Source organism: Carcharhinus amblyrhynchos, chromosome 10 (genome assembly GCF_965287045.1).
Source record: "Carcharhinus amblyrhynchos chromosome 10, sCarAmb.v2.hapA, whole genome shotgun sequence".
Taxonomy (NCBI): domain Eukaryota; kingdom Metazoa; phylum Chordata; class Chondrichthyes; order Carcharhiniformes; family Carcharhinidae; genus Carcharhinus; species Carcharhinus amblyrhynchos.
Window position 1 is genome coordinate 44,716,434 of NC_137333.1, and position 19,234 is coordinate 44,735,667.

Sequence of the window (19,234 nt, forward strand, 5' to 3'; positions counted from 1 at the left end):
TACAAGGGGGCACAAGTTCCAGCTAAGGGGGGAAAGGTTCAGTGGAGATGTGTGGGGTAAGTTCTCTTACACAGAGGGTGATGGGGGCGTGGAATGCACTACCAAGTGAGGCGATTGAGGCAGTTATGTTGGCCACATTTAAGACTTGATAACACAGGAAGAAATGGGGAATAGAGGGATATAAGTGGTTGGTCCAGATAGATAAACACGATCGGCGTAGGCTTCGAGGGCCAAAGGGACTGTTCCTGTGCTGTACTGTTCTTTGGATTAAGGAAAAGACTGACTTCAGATTAATCCTTTTTTCAATATGTGAACAATGTAATTAACACAGAAGATTTTTGGATTCCCTTTGCATTGGCTGCCAGTCTCTTCTCATTATCTTTCTTTGCTTCTCTTACTTCAATTTTCACTCTGTCTAAACATTCCATATTCAACCTGATTCTCACCAGTAATATCAATGTGATATCTGTTATAAACGTCTTATTTACTGCTTTGTCTTTCTCTCTCTCTATTTCATTATCCAGGGAGCTCTTGCTGCAGCTGTATAGGGCATTGGTGAGGCCGCAGCTGGAGTACTGTGTGCAGTTTTGGGCGCCACACCTGCGCAAGGATATTTTAGCCCTGGAGGTTTACTAGGCTGATACCGGAGTTGAGGAGATTGAGCTATGAGGAGAGGCTGAATAAACTAGGCTTGTACTCGTTAGAGTTTAGAAGAATGAGGGGAGATCTCATTGAGACGTATAAGATGATGAATGGGATGGATAGGATAGAGGTGGAGAGACTCTTCCCGCTCAAAAAAGACAGTAGGACTAGGGGGCACAGCCTCAAGATAAAGGGGAGGCGGTTTAGAACGGAGTTGAGGAGGAACTTCTTCACTCAAAGGGTGGTGAATCTCTGGAATTCTCTGCCCGTTGAAGTGGTGGAGGCTGCCTCGCTAAATATTTTTAAGAAGCGGGTTGATGGGTTCTTGATAAGAGAGGGGATTAAGGGTTATGGGGAGAGGGCGGGAAAGTGGAACTGAGCCACGACAGATCAGCCATGGTCTTATTGAATGGCGGGGCAGGCTCGAAGGGCTAGATGGCCTACTCCTGCTCCTATTTCTTATGTTCTTACGTTCTTATGTTTATGTTCTCTGGCTTGGTTTGTCCTATCTTCCACTATTTGTGGGATTACAGCCCAAACGTACCTTAAGTATGTTCTCTTTAAAGATAGTCCATTGTTAATTTAGTTTTGCCAATGCCAGATTTATTGGCTGTCACACAATTAAGTATTTTTGCTCTGGATTACTATTTTTTCCTTTTCCAAAAGCGAATCTCAACCATATGGTATTATGATCAATGTCCCATAAATGCCCTGCTAATGATGATTAGGCCTGGATTTTCATTGAATTAGGATGACTTTGAGGTCCAACACCATTCCCAAGCTCTCCTATTTTCAACAGTACCTTTAAAGAGTGCAGGCTGGTTCAAGTCACAAGCATGTTCCTGGCCCTCCTGTTGTGGCTGGCTCCAAAGCGCGAAAAGGCATATCCTACCCTTCTACAATTTCATGGAGTCGGGCCATATTTTTTGAAAGAGTTGTAATTCCTGAAACATTAGAGGTGTGCAGAACCTGCATGGGGGTTTCGAATGGCCCTCCTCTTACTCCTATACTTGACTAAGACCCCCATTATATATTCTCATTGTATATTATTGACTGACAGCCCACACATCCATTAGAATAGCAAAACACCTGAGTTCCAAGGGAAACATTACTTGATTGACATAGCCTGATATAGGGGGCATGAGGTGGTATGGATGAGGCATGGGAATATGTAGGGGAGTTTAGGACTGTGAGGAGAGAGGCTAGAAGGCCTCATTTTTCATTATAACCGGGTCAAAGTCCCACCACATCAAGGTGACTCATTTAAACAGCTCGCCTCAGCACCTAGCAGTTCCTCTAACTAACTCCGACTTCTTTCTTGGGTCAACTGCAGCCTGCACCCACCCCCGAGCAATGAAGATCCCATCTTTGCTGGAACATTTTGCAGAGGAGGGTGTTTTTCTGACTCCTGCTACCCACCTCAAGGTGAAAATCTAGGCCTTGATCTATTTGTCTACCTTGTAGAATCTATTTCAACGTTTAAGAATAGGTTAGATAAATGGTTGAAGGAAAGATGGATAAAAGGAATATAAGAACAGGACAGGCGCATGTAATAAGAATTACTGCTCATGTGCAGGATAAACACCAACATGACTGCTTGAACTAAAATGTTTGCTTCTATGCAATGAAAAATTATACCTCTTGACCTTAAGGTGTCAGTCCAAAGAGTATAAATTGAACTCACCTTTCCATGACTTCAATATCAAAACAGAAGCGTTTATCAATTGAATCAGTCTTCCTTCGAATGCAGAATTTCAGTTTGAATGTTTCTGAAGCTGTTACAAGGCCATTCTATTTAATTACAAATCAATAAGTCAGACATTTTCATGGTAAATACAGCACAATTTCAGACAAGCAAATCTATGACAGATTGACTTACATAAATCAATATTTCCACAGAAAAGGATTATATTGTCCACCCTTTCAATGTATAACAAACCTTACAATCCTAATTCTGTTGAAAAGGTTAATACAAACACTTGTAATATCAATTTCTAATTGTGGACTGACAAAAATTAAGTGAAAACACAAAACTTTCTTTGCATACTTGTTTTATTACAACAGTTATACTGCATATTTAACATAGTAAAAAAAAATCAGAAGATATTTTGCAAACATATTACCAAACAAAATTTGACGCTAAGCCAGGCAAGGAGGTTTGACCAAAAGCTAAGTCAAAAAGGTAGGTCTGAAAGGAACAACTTAAATGTAGAGAGTTGTAGAGAGGCAGGTGTTTATAGAAGGCATTCCAAAGCTTTGGACCCACGCAGCTGAAGGCAAGGCCACCGACTGTGGGCAATGAAATTTACTGAACATGCAAGAACCCTGAAATGGAAGAATGCCATGATCTTGAAGGATTATTGGGTTTCTGGGAGGCCAGTCAGGAGAGCATTAGAATAATCAGGCTGAGATACCTCAAATACATGGAAGAAGGTTTTAACAGCAGAGGAACTGAAACAGGAATAGAGAAAAGCAATTCTTTGGAAGTTTAAATTGATGCTGTTGGTGATGGAAAATATATGGAGCCAGATGCATAGGGTCAAATAAGATGTCAAGTTTGCAAACAACCTGGTGAGTCTTTAGACAGTGGCCTGAGAGAGGAATCAATTTATTGGTTCAGGAACAGATTTTGCGGCAGGAATCAAAGACACTGATTTCGGTCTTCCCAACACTTTGTTGGAAAAGCTTCTGCTGATCAAATATTACAGGTAGGATAAGCAGTATGACCAGTCAGAAGCTGAAAGAGGTGGTGATGAGATAAAGCAAGGTGTTACCAGCACACATCTTGAACATGATGCTGTGTTTTCAGATGATGTTGCTGGGGTATATCATGTGGATGAGAAATATTAGTAGGCCAAAGGTATATCCTTGGGGGACTCCAGAGATAATGTGCAGGAGTGGGAAGAAAAGCCATTGCAAGTGATGCTGGTTAACCTGGATAGATGTAGAGGGATAGGTTACTATGATTACAGTTCAATAAGATGTAAATTGTGCCTTTCAAAACACCATTTCAGTTACGATGTTGCAGAAACCTAATTAAAGTTGATCAAACATGCCCTTGTGAGAACAAAAGACAAATTATCCTTCAATACTATAATAAGCAAAAGTCAATTTTTCATCATTTGTATCAGATAAAATATTGAATTTACCAATTTCCCCCCTGATTTTGGTTCACATAATGTCATTGAAAATGTCTTTGTGGCTTTGTCGTAGGTACAGTAGTGTTTTATCCACGCAAACCCAAGGGGTCCTAAAAAAAGAAAGAACTGCTGTTAACCAGCTTGCATTTAATGGAGCAATGTCAGTAACAGTGTAATTACATCAAAGACTGGACTTTCATTCCTGGGTCGGGTGCAGAGTCAGGACATTTCCTGACTTGGCAAATTCAATCTCATGGAAGACCTGCCTTTGTGCTCCAGCACTGTATTAACAATTTAAAAAAAAACATTAAAACAGCTATCCAACACTCATCCCTTACATCATCCCCACACATTCCTCATGCCCTCTCCAGGACAGCTCAGATTCTCCTTGGCAACCCATGTGTCTCTACTCACCCCAATGGTCCCTCATTATCTTCATGTAAGCCCATGCCTCTCTACACATACTCCATGGCACCTCATGCACTCCATGCCCCTCTGCCCAAATCCCATGACTCTTTATAGCCCCTAGGCCAACTAAGGTTCAATTCATGCCAACCATGAATCCCAACACTATCCTTTGCCGAGATAGCATCATGTCAGCTCACCCAGTATCCACAATGGGCAGACGATACTGATAGGAAGTAATACAATTGCATATCGTATTTTTAGAAAAATAGTAATTCATTAAAAATCCATTTACTACATCCACATTCAATTACATAATCCCAATAAGCACAAACATTTAGTTTGTATGGACGTAAGAACTAGGAGCAAGAATAGGCTATTCACCCCTTCAGCCTGATCCACTATTCAATAAGATCATAACTTATCTGATTGTAACCACAACCTCATTTTCCTGCCGAACCTGATAATCTTTTCCCCCCTTGTTAATCAAGAATTGATCTCGCTCTGCCATAAAAATATTCAGACTCTTCTTCCAATGCTTTTCCAGGAAGACAGCTCTAGAGACACACAAACCTCAGAGAAAATTCTCCTCTCAGATGAATGATCTTTATTTTTAAACAGTAACTCTTAGTTCTAGATTCTCCCAGAAGTGGAAACACCCTTTTCACATCTATCCTGCCAATGTTCCGCGGGATCTTAAAGGTTTAGATCATGTCACCTCTTACTCTTCTAAATTATATGAATATAAACCTAACTTCTCCAACCTTTCCTCAAAAGCCAATCCATCCATTTCTGGCATTAATCTAGAAAACCTTCTCTGGACTGCTTTTATCACATTTATATCTTTCCTTAAACAAGGAGACCAACAGTGCACACTATACTGCGTAAATTTGTTTTTCATTTCATAAAAGCAAGCATGAGAGTACATATTCCCAATTCAAAGTCTATAACTACTTGGAGCTGTCACCCAAATTGTGAAATGACAAGTACCCTATTGTGATAATGAGAGTTTGTGAAATCACTCATGCAGCAGCTTATGCCAACAGACAGAATGAAATAGAAAGCAATTAAGTTTTTTAAACACGCCAAACATATTTTTCAAAGATATGAAGAGCAGGAATTCTAAATACCATGACAGTTTGACAACCCCTTTTGACAGTCCATTTAATTATTTTTGAATGTTGCTTTTGTTTATGTGGCCACTTTTAACAATTCCAATGAGCTTATGCACTTTTTACAAACAATTGTGCCTATTTTTAACAATTTCAAAGGACATCTGACCTCCCCAGCTGTCCCAGGGCCACATCCAAAGGGGTATCCTAAAGTTCCAAAAGGGATCCCCAATTATCCAAAGTGGTAGATGGAATACAATGTGGAAAAGTGTGAGGTTATGCATTTTGGAAGGAGAAATGGAAGCATAGATTATTTTCTAAATGGGAAAATGCTTAGGAAATCAGAAACACAAAGGGTCATGGGAATCACTTGTTCAAGATTCTCTTAAGATTAATGTGCAGTTTCAGTCAGCAGTTAGGAAGACAAATGCAATGTTAGCATTCATGTCACGAGGGCTAGAATACAGGAGCAGGGATGTACTTCGGAGGCCATATAAGGCTCTCGTCAGATCCCATTTGGAGTATTTTGAGTAGTTTTGGGCCCTGTATCTAAGGATGGATGTGCTGGCCTTGGAAAGGGTCCTGAGGAGGTTCACAAGAATGAGTGCTGGAATGAAGAGCTTTTCTTATGAGGAACAGTTGAAGACCTGGATCTGTACTCGTTGGAGTTTAGAAAGATAAGGGGACTCTTATTGAAACTTAAAGGATACTACGAGGCCCGGATAAAGTGACTGTGGAGAGGATGTTTCCACTAGTAGGAAAAACTAGAACCAGAGGGCACAACCTCAGACTAAAGAGACGATCCTTTGAAACAGAAATAAGGAGGAATTTCTTCAGCCAGGGAGTGGTGAATCTGTGGAACTCTTTGCCGCAAAAGGCTGTGGAGGCCAGGTCATTGAGTGTCATTTAAGAGGGATGGATGGATTCTTGATTAATAAGTGGGTCAGGGGTTATGGGGAAAAGGCAGGAGAATGGGTATGAGAAAAATATCAGCCATGATTGAATGGCAGAGGAGACTCAATGGGCCAAGTGGCCTAATTCTGCTCTTATCTCTTACAAACCAAAAAATTCAGACCTGCTCCTACCAGGTCTAGCCTACATACACTTGGTTCACACCGAGGTCAACAAAATTAGACATGAGTGGAGGTAGCTTCTGTTTTATATGGGCAGCTGCCTCCTGAAACACACGCATAAATCGTGATGCGGGCCCACTCTTAACCCTACAAAAATGGGAGGCGTTGTGTTCAGGGACAGGACCTCAGATTTAGTCTCTTTCATCCTTTTCACAAGAACTGAGAGATTCTCTGTCATTGCAAAAATCCAGGCCGTTTTTTTTATAATACAGCACATGAAGACCAAACTGGAAAAAATGGATAAGTGGATCAAGATAAAGGGATAAAGATAATTAGGATTCTACATGCAGGTTAGTTACAAAGTGGGAACAATAATTCACAATTGATCAGGAGCACCCTCTCTGCTATATATTCAAATGTAAAAATATTTAAAGTGCTTAAATAATGCACAATAGTATTCTATTTCATTTGGATACCAGAAGTAAGGTTAAGTTTATGGAACCCATTACTACTATCCATTAATGACATATTTACAATAGAGCTGTAAATGTTTGCATACCTAAATTGCTCTTCTCACCAATACAGTATTCAACCAAAAACCAACTATACAAAATTCTGGACATTTGTTCCGCACTGCAAATGAAGCACGTTTAGGGATTTGTCATTCACTGTTAACAGTTCTCTCAGTCCAGATGGGATGTAGATGGGATGGTCCCCGTATTTGCAAAAGGATATATTGGCCTTGGAGGGAGTACAGAGAAGGTTCACCAGGCTAATACCAGAGATGAGGGGGTTAAGAGAGATTGAATAGACTGGGTCTGTACTCGTTAGAGTTTAGAAGGCTGAGGGGGTATCTTATAGAGACTTATAAGATAACAAAGGGGCTAGATAGGGTAGAGGTAGAGAGATTCTTCCGCTTAGAAAGGATAGCAAGACTAGAGGGCACAGCCTCAAAAAAAGGGGGTGGCAGTTTAGAACAGAGTTGAGGAGGAACTTCTTCACTCAAAGGGTGGTGAATCTCTGGAATTCTCTGCCCATTGAAGTGGTGGAGGTTACCTCGTTGAATATATTTAAGTCATGGGTAGATAGATTTCTGATAGACAAGGGAATTAAGGGTTTTGGGGAGAAAGCAGGAAAGTGGAACTGATTCACTTCAGATCAGCCATGATCTTATTGAATGGCGGGGCAGGCTCGAAGGGCTAGATGGCCTACTCTTGCTCCTATTTCTCATGTTCTTAGACTAGTTTGCTGTGGAAAGTAAGGATGGGGATAGCAGAAGCTCTGACAGCAATCTATCAAGCTCACCAGCTCATTGGAGGATGAGGCTACGCACTAATATTGCTCACAACTCAGATGAGGACTTCTATGGAGGAAGTACAGAAAGAGGCTGGTGGACCTGTGTAATGAAATACTTGGAGACTTGGCAGCCCTGCCAGAAAGCTTGTCAAGGGAAATGGACACGTCTAGCATCAACTTGGTATAGTGCTTAGCGCAGAGCTTGTCATTTCTTTCCATCATGGGATTGGTGACCAACTCCATGACAGTACTTGTGGACACGATACACGATACAAAAATAGCATTACGTTACATCCTTGGGCGTGAGACGAGTAGCGTGATCCAGGCCCGTCTTCGTGCCGGTTCCCCCTTTACCAAGGCCCAAAAATGGCCGCAATCGGGACTGTGCCCGAAACAGGCGTGACAGCCATTTAAATGCATTCACATGGAGGGGAAGGATGGACCACTGCCACTCTGCTTGAGATCGGTGGGGGGCAGGGGGAGGGTGGTCTACTGCCACTCTGCCTGTGATCACTGGGGGCAAAGAAGGGTCCGCTGCCGGTCTGCCTGAGATCAGTGGAGGGGAAGGGAGGTCTGCTGCCTCTTTGCCTGAGATCACTGGGATTGCGGGGGGGGGGAGGGGGGTCCATTGCCACTATGCCTGAAATTAGTGGAGGGGAAGAGGGGTCCATTGCCACTCTGCCTGAGATCCATGGGGTTAAGGGGGTAGGGGCCTGCAATCAGTCTGGATGGCAGGTGGGTGGGGAGGGATAAGGGGATTAGGAATGTTGTGGGGGTGGGGCAATATCTATGGGGGCGCAGGAGAGGCAATATCCAGTTCAAGAGGGATGTGGCAGGGGAGCAGCATTCTATCTTTTTTTTCCTGGGCATGCGCAGTTGGAGGTGCCAGAGCTGCAAGACTTCAGGCGTGTTAAGCCCTGCCCACAGACTTCTGCAGCACGATTCAGAGTCCTTGATTTATTTTTAGGCAGTGTGTGCATGGGGGCGCCTGAGAACGGGTCAAAAAGCGGGATCTGAAACACTCTCAGTTTCAAGTTCATCCAGGACTTAGGATCAAAATGGTAAAATAGGACCCTACATCTGATGGCCATTGTCATTGCTTTCACTTTAGCAGATGCAATCGAACATCAGGGTGTTACCGTGAAAGTTCAGACTAAGATCGTGAACTTTGAAGCTTGCTGTGAACACAAGTGCAGTTTACTGCCACGCAGACTCAGATTGCTACCACAGTGACTACAGATATCAGTGCTCGAAGGAACTGAAAGGATCTCACAGCAGTTCAGCAATCTTTCCTCCAACAGCTTTACTAGGATTACGGAGGTGCTGCCTCAGAGGAAAGACAGCAGGATTATGCTGTCTCTTTCAGGAGAACAACATTTCTCCTGCCACCACTGCCCCTCCACTTGTGGCATTGTTGTTGCCAGCCAACCTACGCTGCTTCCACCTATGTTTAGGTATTGCAATCCAAAGCCAGACCTCCTAAGCCAGATCAATTTGAGGACATCCTGAAAGGGGACCTACAGTTTCTTCTGTTGGAATTCAGCATTCTTTCAACAGCCAGGCTGTTTTCCTGCTGTGGTAGCATTGTACAGGAATACTAGCAAGAGCACCTGTAATACTGGCTCAAAGACAATACCTAAGGATAACTTGTTGATTTTTATGTGAGATATTGGACGGTTGTTTGATGTAGTTGGTTTGGAATTGTTGCTTATGAAAAGCTCAGTGTTGTGGACATTTACACACACCTTCCTGCCCAACACTCCACCTAGGTAGTATAGGGATGAGGCTGCTCAAATGTATTTAATTTATAATTGATTGACCAGCTAAGTGAAAAGACATTTATCTCATAAATCTGAACTGCAATTGAACCAATAACATAGACGTGAACAGGTACAGTGACACAGTGGTTAGCACTGCTGCCTCACAGCACCAGAGACCCAGGTTCAATTCTGGCCTCGGGTGCTTATCTGTGGAGTTTGTACGTTCTCTCCATGTCTGCGTGGATTTCCTCTGGGTGCTCCGGTTTCCTCCGACTTTCCAAAGATGTGCAGATTAGGTTCATTGGCCATACTAAGTTGCCCCCGAATGTCAGGTGGACTAGCTAGGGTAAATAGGTGGGGTTATGGGGATAGGGTCTAGGTGGGACTACGGTCACTGCAGATTTGATGGGCTGAATGGCCTCCTTCTGACACTGTAGGGATTCTATGATTCTTCTACATTGTGTTCTACTAGAACACCAATAGTTATAAGACCTATTGATTTTTTGAAATCATAACAAAATGCAAAAATTAGCAATAAGAACAGCTTTTGTGCACTTACGTTTTTCCTGTACATAGAGATATCCTTCCATTGTCCATTGGCCGGGAGGTTTGTAATCCTGAGGGGCTGATTTCATTCTCTGCATCAATCTTTCCACTTCCTGCCTGGTACTTTCAAAATTGTTTCTGGTCTTAAGATAAAACAAAATCATTGTAATAGGTTTCATACCTTAGCAATCAAAAGCATGATGAAACTTATTAAATATTCAAGGTTAACAGTGCAAATCACACAGCAATTTTTTGGAAGGTACATCCACACAGTTAAACACAAGAATCAGAAAATTTATCCCAAAGATGTGTTGCTCCTCTGTAAGCTAGAATAAAGTGCCTCTCATCTCCAGGATTTCTAGTTAAACATTAACAGCATAAAGGTTCAGTATCTTCAGACTGAACTCACAAGAGAACTTAAATCAAATTATTCCTAAGTACCTTTTTTACATTATGATTACTATCAAACCACTTCTCTGGCATTGAAAATTAACTTCAACAAGTGTGGAGTCTTAGTCCTTTAGTGCCATTTGGCCCATCAAGTTCAGACCTGCTATCAGGAAAACAAACTTGTTAGTTCCATTCTGTCTCTGAATCACAGCTAATTTATTTCCTTTAAACGCTCATCCAATTTCCCTTTGAAATTATTGATCGATTCTGTTTCCATCACCTGGTGGGCAGTGAATTCTAAGACATTACCATTTGCTGCTTAAAAACATCTTCCCCTACATCCCCCTGCAAGTCTTGTCCAAAATCTTAGATCTGTGCCTCTAATGCTTCTACAATAAGCTAAGGAAACTTTTTTGTAATCTACTGATCAAAACATCCCTACCAAATCTCCCTCCAATCTCCTATGATCCAAGGTAAACAGCTCCAGCTTTTTCAATCTAAACTTGTAGCTAAAATTTTTCATAAATAAACTTTCATAGTTTAACGTATTAGTCACAAGTAGGCTTACATTAACACTGCAGTGAGGTTACTGCGAAAATCCCTTAGACTGGTAACTTCTCTCACCCTCTCAAGGTCCCTCACATCTTTTCTAAAATGTAGTGATCAGAACTGAGAAATACTCTTGTGACCTAATAGGTTGCATGAAACCCAAGATCCCATTTGTTTTGCTAACTACTCTCTCAACATGTCCTGTCACCTTCAAAGATTTATGCACATGCACTTCCCAGTCTCCCTGTCCTTACGCATTCTTTAGAGCTTTGCCATTAAGTCTGTAATTGTCTCTCCCTATCACTTCTCCCAAAATGCATCATTTTGAACTCTTTTCAATTCCATCTAACACTTGACTGCCATTCTGCTAGTCTATCAACGTCCTGCTGCAGTTCATTCCTGGCATCCTTGGTTTTTCGCACTCCTTCAAGAATAGTATCATTGGCAAATTCTGAAAATTTACTTTATATTCCACGACTCAAGTATCAGGAATTTTATGGCACTAACTACGGATCATAGTAAAAACCTGAATACAAATTTCTTCGATTTCATTACTATTAGTTGTGTATGAGCTATTTGCTAATGTGCAAGCAAAATTCATTATAATATAATTTAAAGAAAAACAAGAAAAAAATGGGCGACATGGACAAGTTAGGCCGAAGGGCCTGTTTCATGCTGTAAACCTCGATGATTCTATAGCTCTAAGTAGATCAAATTAGACTGCAGGTTTAAGGATATGGATAATCAAAATAGTGAGAAAATAGGTGATCGAAATGCGCACATCACCTATCGGGTGGCATTCTTCTTTTCTGCCCACTGTGGGTTTGGTGGCGGACGGGAGTGGAGAATCCAGCGGAAGCCAAATGGTTGAAAACCCACTGGTGTGAAATCACAATGCAATTCTCCCAATAGCAGGTTAATAGTGAATAGCTCTGCCCGCTGACTGGTGGCACAAATGCCATTGGCATCTCATGAATGCTCACTAAAACAACTGGCTGCCAGTTCCCATCAGTCCTTTCAATCTTTCATCACCCCAGTAGGAAATTATGTCAGTCTAAAGCCCAAATCAGAAGAGGCATGCACAAATTGTTCCTCAGTTCAGAACAGTCTTGGAGGTGAGAGCGACAATCCCTTTTTGCCATAGTACTGTACTACCATACCTGCTCCTGATGCACTGTACCACTTTTCCAGGGCAGATTAGTTCCTGCCCTCCATTTCCATGCCGAGTTAGTCCTCATGGACGACACCGTATGCTGGACCCATTGACCCTCCTGTGTAACCAAATTGGACCAGTACTGCGTTTGGGTTTGGGGAGTACAGGGGTTGCCTTCCCTTTTGTGCCACAGATCAGTGTGCATCTGGACAGCACTATGCTGCAGGGCTCATGCAGCCAGGACAACAAAGATCCAAAGTTTGATCAGGGTGGTCTGATGAAGTCAAGGGGGGAAATTGGAAGAAGAGCTGTGCAAAGCATCAGGGAGGGGGAAAGAAGGGCGAGGGTGCACAATGGCATACAGAGGGGCAAGGAGGTGGATGAAGACGATGAAAAACGGAAGGTAGAAGGAGGATCAAGGGGAGGGAAACTGGACTCTGACAAGACTGCATGAAAAACTCAAACAAGGGAGTCAAAGCAGTTCCACACTGTTTACTAGGAGGGGATGCACAATGAACCTAAATATAGAGCATGGGGGATCCAAGTGGAGCATGCACACCTCAAAGGTCTTCAGGGGGGGTTAAATCAAGAACAGACTTATTGAGCTTTTTCCTCTGAGTTGGTGACATTCTATTTAGTGAAGACAAATGGACAGTCTGCAGTGTATGTGTGGGCTGGACTGGTATTTAAATATAGTGTCAGGACTTTCAAATCCTTCAGCTGACAATGGGTGGAACCAGCTGCTAGGAGGTTTGGAGGGGACCTCACCTGTGTATAATTAACGAGGCACAAACCGCAGAATTTCAAATGCTATCCCAAAACCTTGCTTAAACAGAATACTTCTGTATGTTATAGATAAGATTAAATTATACAACATTGTCAGATGTGAAGTGCCCAATGTAAACCAAAAGGATTGTGCCATCCTGGCCAGTGGGAGCCACTTGTAACTGCACTTGATCTCAAAAACTGAGAATTTTTGTTTGGCGTGAGAGAGCTGAACAAATTCATTCCATTCTTTATTTTTAGACCATACTTAAGTAATTTTTCTGCTAAATTGTTCCGATTGAGGTCCAGAAATATAAAGAAACAATTCAAATTTTTGAACAAATATTCTAAGCACATCATAGGGCTTACTGTTCTAAGACCTTCAAAGCACCAATACGAACCCCAGAGCTATTTTAAAAAGTACCCAAATATTTTGATTTGAAATAATAGTTTATTAATCCAAATAAGGCATATTTATATAAATCAGTCATGCCCAATGTAAAACTCAGAAGAGTGTACAATTTTTCTTTCACATCTGTTGTGAATTGCTGAATACCATACTTGGTTACTTTGGTCGGGATTTTCTGACCCCACCCACAGTGGCATGTTTTTCAGTAGCATTGGCAGCTAGCCACTGGCCACTGTTGGAATCTTCCAGCCCTGCCAAAGTCAATAGCTATTGGCATTGCTTGCCGGCCACACTACCATGGAACCTGCACTGAGGGGTCACATTCAGTGGGACCAGAAGATACTGCCGGCTGGCAGGATTTTCCAGCCCCTGTGTCCATTTTATAAAGACTCCTCCAGGAAGCAACAAAAAAAAGACCCTTTCACTTCTAAATTGCCCACAATGGGATGGTGCAGTTTGATGCTGCACCTTCTATGTCCACATCTGCTTGAGGTCATCCTCCAAGGCCAACCTGCAGTCTCCACCATTAAAAGTCCATCAACCATGCTGCAGCCACTGAGGTATCAATTTGTAGGAGCAGGAAAACCAACAAAGGAATAAGGCAGGCCACTTCATTTGAAATATTTATTGAGCTTAAGGAAATAAGGCTAAAATTGTTCCTCAAGCTAAACATGTTTTAATTTAGCTAAACAATTACACAGCAAATCAGGACTTTGACTTAAACTTTTGTTTCTCCATCATAGCCTTTCTTACAATTTTCTATTTGATTGATAGTACCACACTCCGTTCTCCAGTAAACTTTCTCTCTTGTTCCTTCCAAGTTTCAAATATACCATCCTATACAACCTTTTTCCTCTCTACATCCTGTGAGAATTGAAACAATTCCCATGAACTTGAATATTGCAAAATTCCTTGCTTTCCGAGTTATTCTTTCCTATTGAACTCTTCAGGCTTTAAAACCAAGTTTGGCATCACTAATTCTTATTTCCTGATTTGTCCCCTTTTAAAATCATGGTATTATCGTGCACTACTGATCTAAACAATGCACCATGTTTTGTAATAGAACATATCTTACATTTTGCAGGTTGTACTGTAGCTGCTGTTTGTAAGGTGCAAACTCCTGTGCAAGCTCATATCCTTCATGGTAGAATGTGAATAACCCTTGAAGGAATGCAAGCAGCTGTGGAAAAATAAGCAGATTTGCACAGAACAATTAATACAAATGATAGTGTAATCTGTTAACAAATTGTAAAACATAAGATTTACCCCATCGTGCTCTCTCCTGATGCTTCTGGGAGAATATATATTTGAAATTATGTTTACTTATCCATTTATCAGGATTAATAGATAATATTTTCATATTTGCATAGGACATTAAAGTACCCAACTTGTTAATGCCATTTAATTATTTCAAATCTATCCCAAAAACCTCCTTAAACAGAAAACTTCCACATGATATACAAGATTAATTATACAAATTTTTAAGATACAAGATGCTTCACATAAATCAAATACTTTGACACTGATGGAGTTTGTAATGCAGCATGTTGTGTGTTATGTTTAAATTTAAATTAAACCATTCAATAACAAGCAAAAATATTAACTTAAATGATACATGTCACTAGCAAAGTTAATTGTGTTCATGTTGCAAGAAACAACTTTCATCAAGCACCTTTTTTTTTAGGTATCCTAAAAACCCTACCCAAAAAAGGTATTTTTACAGCCAGGTCTGTAGGGGAGGCCGGCAACCAACCTGTACACAATGATGTTCCACAAACAGCAATGAATAAGTGACCAGTTTTGGCAGTATTAAAGATTAGATGTTGGAATGGACTCAGAACTCCCTAAATCTTCTCCATTCTAAACATTCACCACTTTGCTTGTTTTGTTGTTAAATCTAAACTCTCTGAAAGTTCCCTTTTGGGATTGGAGACAATGACAAACATTTTTCTATTCCCTTCAAGATCTTAGCATCTCTCTGGATCCTCATTTCTCCAAAGCAAACAATCGTTGTCTCCTCAATCCTTCCTCATAGTTCAGTTATTGTAAGCTAGGTGTCAGCTTGGTTGCCCTTTTATCTGCATTGCTCCTAATGCTCAAATTCTGTCACAAAATGACACACAGATGTGATCCTCAGTGTGCTTTGTACAGATCCATCGCTACTCCAATGATTTGTATTCTGATACTCAATAATCTCAATACCCATTTAGCTTCAGGCAGTCACAAACTGTGCTGTTAAATTTCAGTGAGCTATCCCCAGATTCTTGTCAGTTGTATCCTTTGGTCTAGAGTTATTTATTTTAAAATTCCCAGTTTATTTCCTTGACAAAGCCTCATTATTTTCCATATGTCTGTCTTAAATTTAATATGCCACTTTTTAGCCCACTTTAAGCAAATCTCATGCTAATCTGTTTGTCTGTTCTGAATTGTTTGAAATCTGCCCCCATGAACATTTGATGCCATTTGCAAATTTAGACAGATCTGTTTCTATCATCAACCACACATCATTTATAGACATTGTGATCCTTGTGACACACTCAAGAGACTCCTGCAATTTAGATCCAGTTCCACTCACAGGAAATAACCTGTCATTAGCGTAATTTTGCATTTGGTATGCGGTCTATTTCAGGTTCCATAGTTCTCGTCAACTTGGGCAAAGGAAACCGGCTTGGATTTATATATGGTGGCATCTTATCATATCCTCAGGATCTCTCAAAGCACTTCACATTCAAAACAACAGTTTGGAAGTGCAATCACAACAAGCTGCCACAAACAGTACATTAAAGAAAAATCATTCAATCTAGGTAATCAATTCTTGATGATATTCATTCAAGCTGGAATAATGCCCTACTTTGACTCTGCTCTGGGTTATTTGGTGATATATGATTAGTTAAAAATGGCTTTATTGAAACAGTTTATCTGATAATTCATGAGTGCTGCATAATACACAAGTCCCAGTGACTGATGGTATTAAATAGTGCTGACCATACTCAATTGGGCCACACTTGCAAAAGTCAGAACATGATTGGTGGAATCTTGCAGTCCCTCCAGCAGCAGGAATTGTGGTGGCTGGGGAACCAGGCTCAGCTGAATACTACTCTAAAAGTTCAAAAACCTAATAAAACAGCATTGCTCCATGACTAATGGGTTGCATTCCAGCAAGAATCTATCAAGGATTGGAACTGGCATTGATTGATTTTGTGCGATAAAGATAAAATACTACGGAAATTGAAACAAAAACAGAAAATGTTGGAAAATCGAAGCAGGTCTGACAGCATCGACGGAGAGAGAATGGAGCTAATGTTTCATCAGAGCTGATTTTATACAACTGGCCATCTGCTGCTGGTTGATGGTAGCAAACTCTTAACGCCAAGAATCCTACCTCCCTGATAAATAGTCATGGTTGACAAGGGCTCACGTGATAAGTCCTTCCATCTTGTCAAGTCAATGGTCTGCCTATTGATTCCCAAGAGTAATGAAGACTAGCTGAATAGTGTCTGAGTACATGGCTATCATCACCCCAGTCAATGTGCAATATCACCAAACACAATCACGTATGTACAAGTAGAACACCCATCTCTGGTCCTCCAGGATGTCCTTCACAAGGAAGGGTTAGGGTGGGGATGCCATCTCAAGACAGAGACTTAACAAAATGCTTAGCACTGGCCTGCTAGGTTGGCACAATGCTAGGAGCAACAATTGTGTGAGCAGCAAGAGACAGTGAAGATTCAAGAAGGTCAAGATGTTAGCAAACAGGATCTATTGCAATCATTTGTCCGTATAGAGATGTATCACAGAAGTTGTTCTTATCTAAAAATGAATAAAAGGCAATGCAGGAAGCACCTTTATTTACCTTAAGACATGATTTCTCACATCTGCTAGCTTCTCTAAAATGGATTGCAGCCACAAGGACTTGGAGAGCATTTCAAGCCGTGTCATTGAAGATCACAATGCCTTGAATTTTTTTCCCAGTGGATTGTTCAGGGGTCCACTGAGGACCTGGCAGCATCTCCTTTTGACTGACACATGAGTGTATCCAGAAAGTGACAGGTGCCATATTCAGGGGAGCTCAAAAATTTGTCCAATTCTGCTTGGACCCTGAAAGTAAGACTGCAAGAGCACTGGAATTTATTGCATTCTGAGGTTGCCTGCAAGTGCAAGCCACAATTGACTGCACGTATGGCTTTGAGAGCTCCTTGAACATACGTTGTTACATTCATCAATAGAAAAGGATTCTACTCTTTGTACATACAGCTCATTCATGATCACAGAAGGCAAATCCTGCGTGTGTGTGTGCTTACTACCCAGGGTGTGTTAGGAATGAGTTAACAGACCTTCTAATTAAGTCCTAATTTGATGTCAATTATTCAATAGAAGTCACTCATATATAAAGGAGCCATGTGTGGCATTATTTTTTGGTGGAGAATTTGTATGGAGATGGATCAAAGAAATAAAGGTATTTTGTGAAGGAGCAGCACTCATGTCTTCTTTATAGCAACTGAAAGGCTCTAATATGTCTACATTCTGAGTCACTCGCAGGAGTGCAGGTTTTTGAAGGACCTTGAAAATTGCACAGCTGGGTCCTCAGGGACAAGAGATACCCCCAAACAAGGCTGATGGTGCCAATTCAGTGTCCGCAGAGTGCTGCTGAGGAGAACTGCAATGATGCATATGCCTCCATTAGATCCCTGATTGAGCGGACAATGGGTCTCCTAAATATAAATTCAGGTGTTTGGATTGTTCAGTGGGGCACTCCAAAACTCAGCACACTGCGTCAGGAATCATGTTGTAGGATGTGCCTTGAAGAACATATGATAAACCTGAAGCATTTGCAACAATCTTCAGCTATAAGTGCCAAGTGGATGGTTCAGCTTGGTGTCATACAAAAGTTGCCAGCATCACTAATGTCAATCTTTAGTTAACTCAATTCACTCCATATGATATCAAGAAATGGCTGAAGGCACAGAATATCACAAAGTCTATGGATCCTGACAATACTGGCAATAGTATTGAAGACTTGTGTTCCAGCACTTGTTACACTCCTCGCCATTCCAGTGCAGCTATTGGCATCTACCCAGCAATGTGGAAACACAAGTTTAAAAATCAAATAAGCTGCTATCAGGAAAAAAAAACTATAAACGTCTTCACAGATAAGCACCAAAGCCTGTAGGTTGAGAGAATTCATTAAATCAAACATCTGGAACTGGAAGAAGGGCTTGATACCCACAGGAGCAGACACAAACTAAGACATCAATGATAACTTGTAACACTGATGAATTAGTTCAGTGAACATGATTAAGTCTTCACACTGATAGGATATTATAATTAAACAAGCATGAAGTAATTGTGATTGGTTTTAATATCTGTACCATGAACGATGTGACCTTAATCAATAACAGAGTGGATAGAGAACTCCTATATCTTGATTGGTATATGCCAATTACTTGTAATTGAATTTGAAACTTTAACTGCCCTGTGTATTTCAGAATTCAACTCTGGCAAGTTGTGGGCACTGACTAGTGGCTTTCCAGGTTATTCACTATGACTTACATTAAACTAGCTGGTTAAGAGAACTCCATGACTTGATCTGGCTACTTGAAGGGTAAAGTTGTGATCAATTAAAAGGCTGAACATCTAAGCCTGCAACATTGCCCAGGTATGCCCTGAACACAAAAAGCAGGACAAATCCAATCTCGTCAATTACCACCCCATCAATCTACTTTTGGTCATCAGCAAAGTGATTGAAGGGGCTATCAACAGCGCTATCAAGCCACACTTAATCATCAACAAATGCTCAGTTTGGGTTCTGCCCGGGTCACTCAGCTCCTGAGTTACAGCATTGTTTCAAATATGGACAAACAAGCTGAATGCTAGAGGTGACATGTGAGCGACTGCCCTTGACATCAAGGCAGCAGTTGACTGAGTATGGCATTACGGAGCACTAGCAAAACTGGAATCAATGGGAATCGGGGGAAAATCCACTTCTGGGTTAGA

General features: G+C 41.2%; 1 protein-coding gene across 2 annotated transcripts in view; it reads right to left on the reverse strand.

Moving 5' to 3' along the window:
- arhgap42a (Rho GTPase activating protein 42a) overlaps nt 1–19,234 on the reverse strand; it is a 314,844-nt gene that overhangs the window by 72,113 nt on the left and 223,497 nt on the right. For both annotated transcript variants that reach the window (XM_080196954.1, XM_080196952.1), the window contains 4 exons: nt 14,316–14,420; nt 9,988–10,117; nt 3,792–3,892; nt 2,327–2,433 (listed from right to left, as the gene is read on the reverse strand). In XM_080196954.1, coding sequence (XP_080053080.1) covers nt 2,327–2,433; nt 3,792–3,892; nt 9,988–10,117; nt 14,316–14,420 — 443 coding nt within the window. The remainder of the gene's footprint in view (nt 1–2,326; nt 2,434–3,791; nt 3,893–9,987; nt 10,118–14,315; nt 14,421–19,234) is intronic.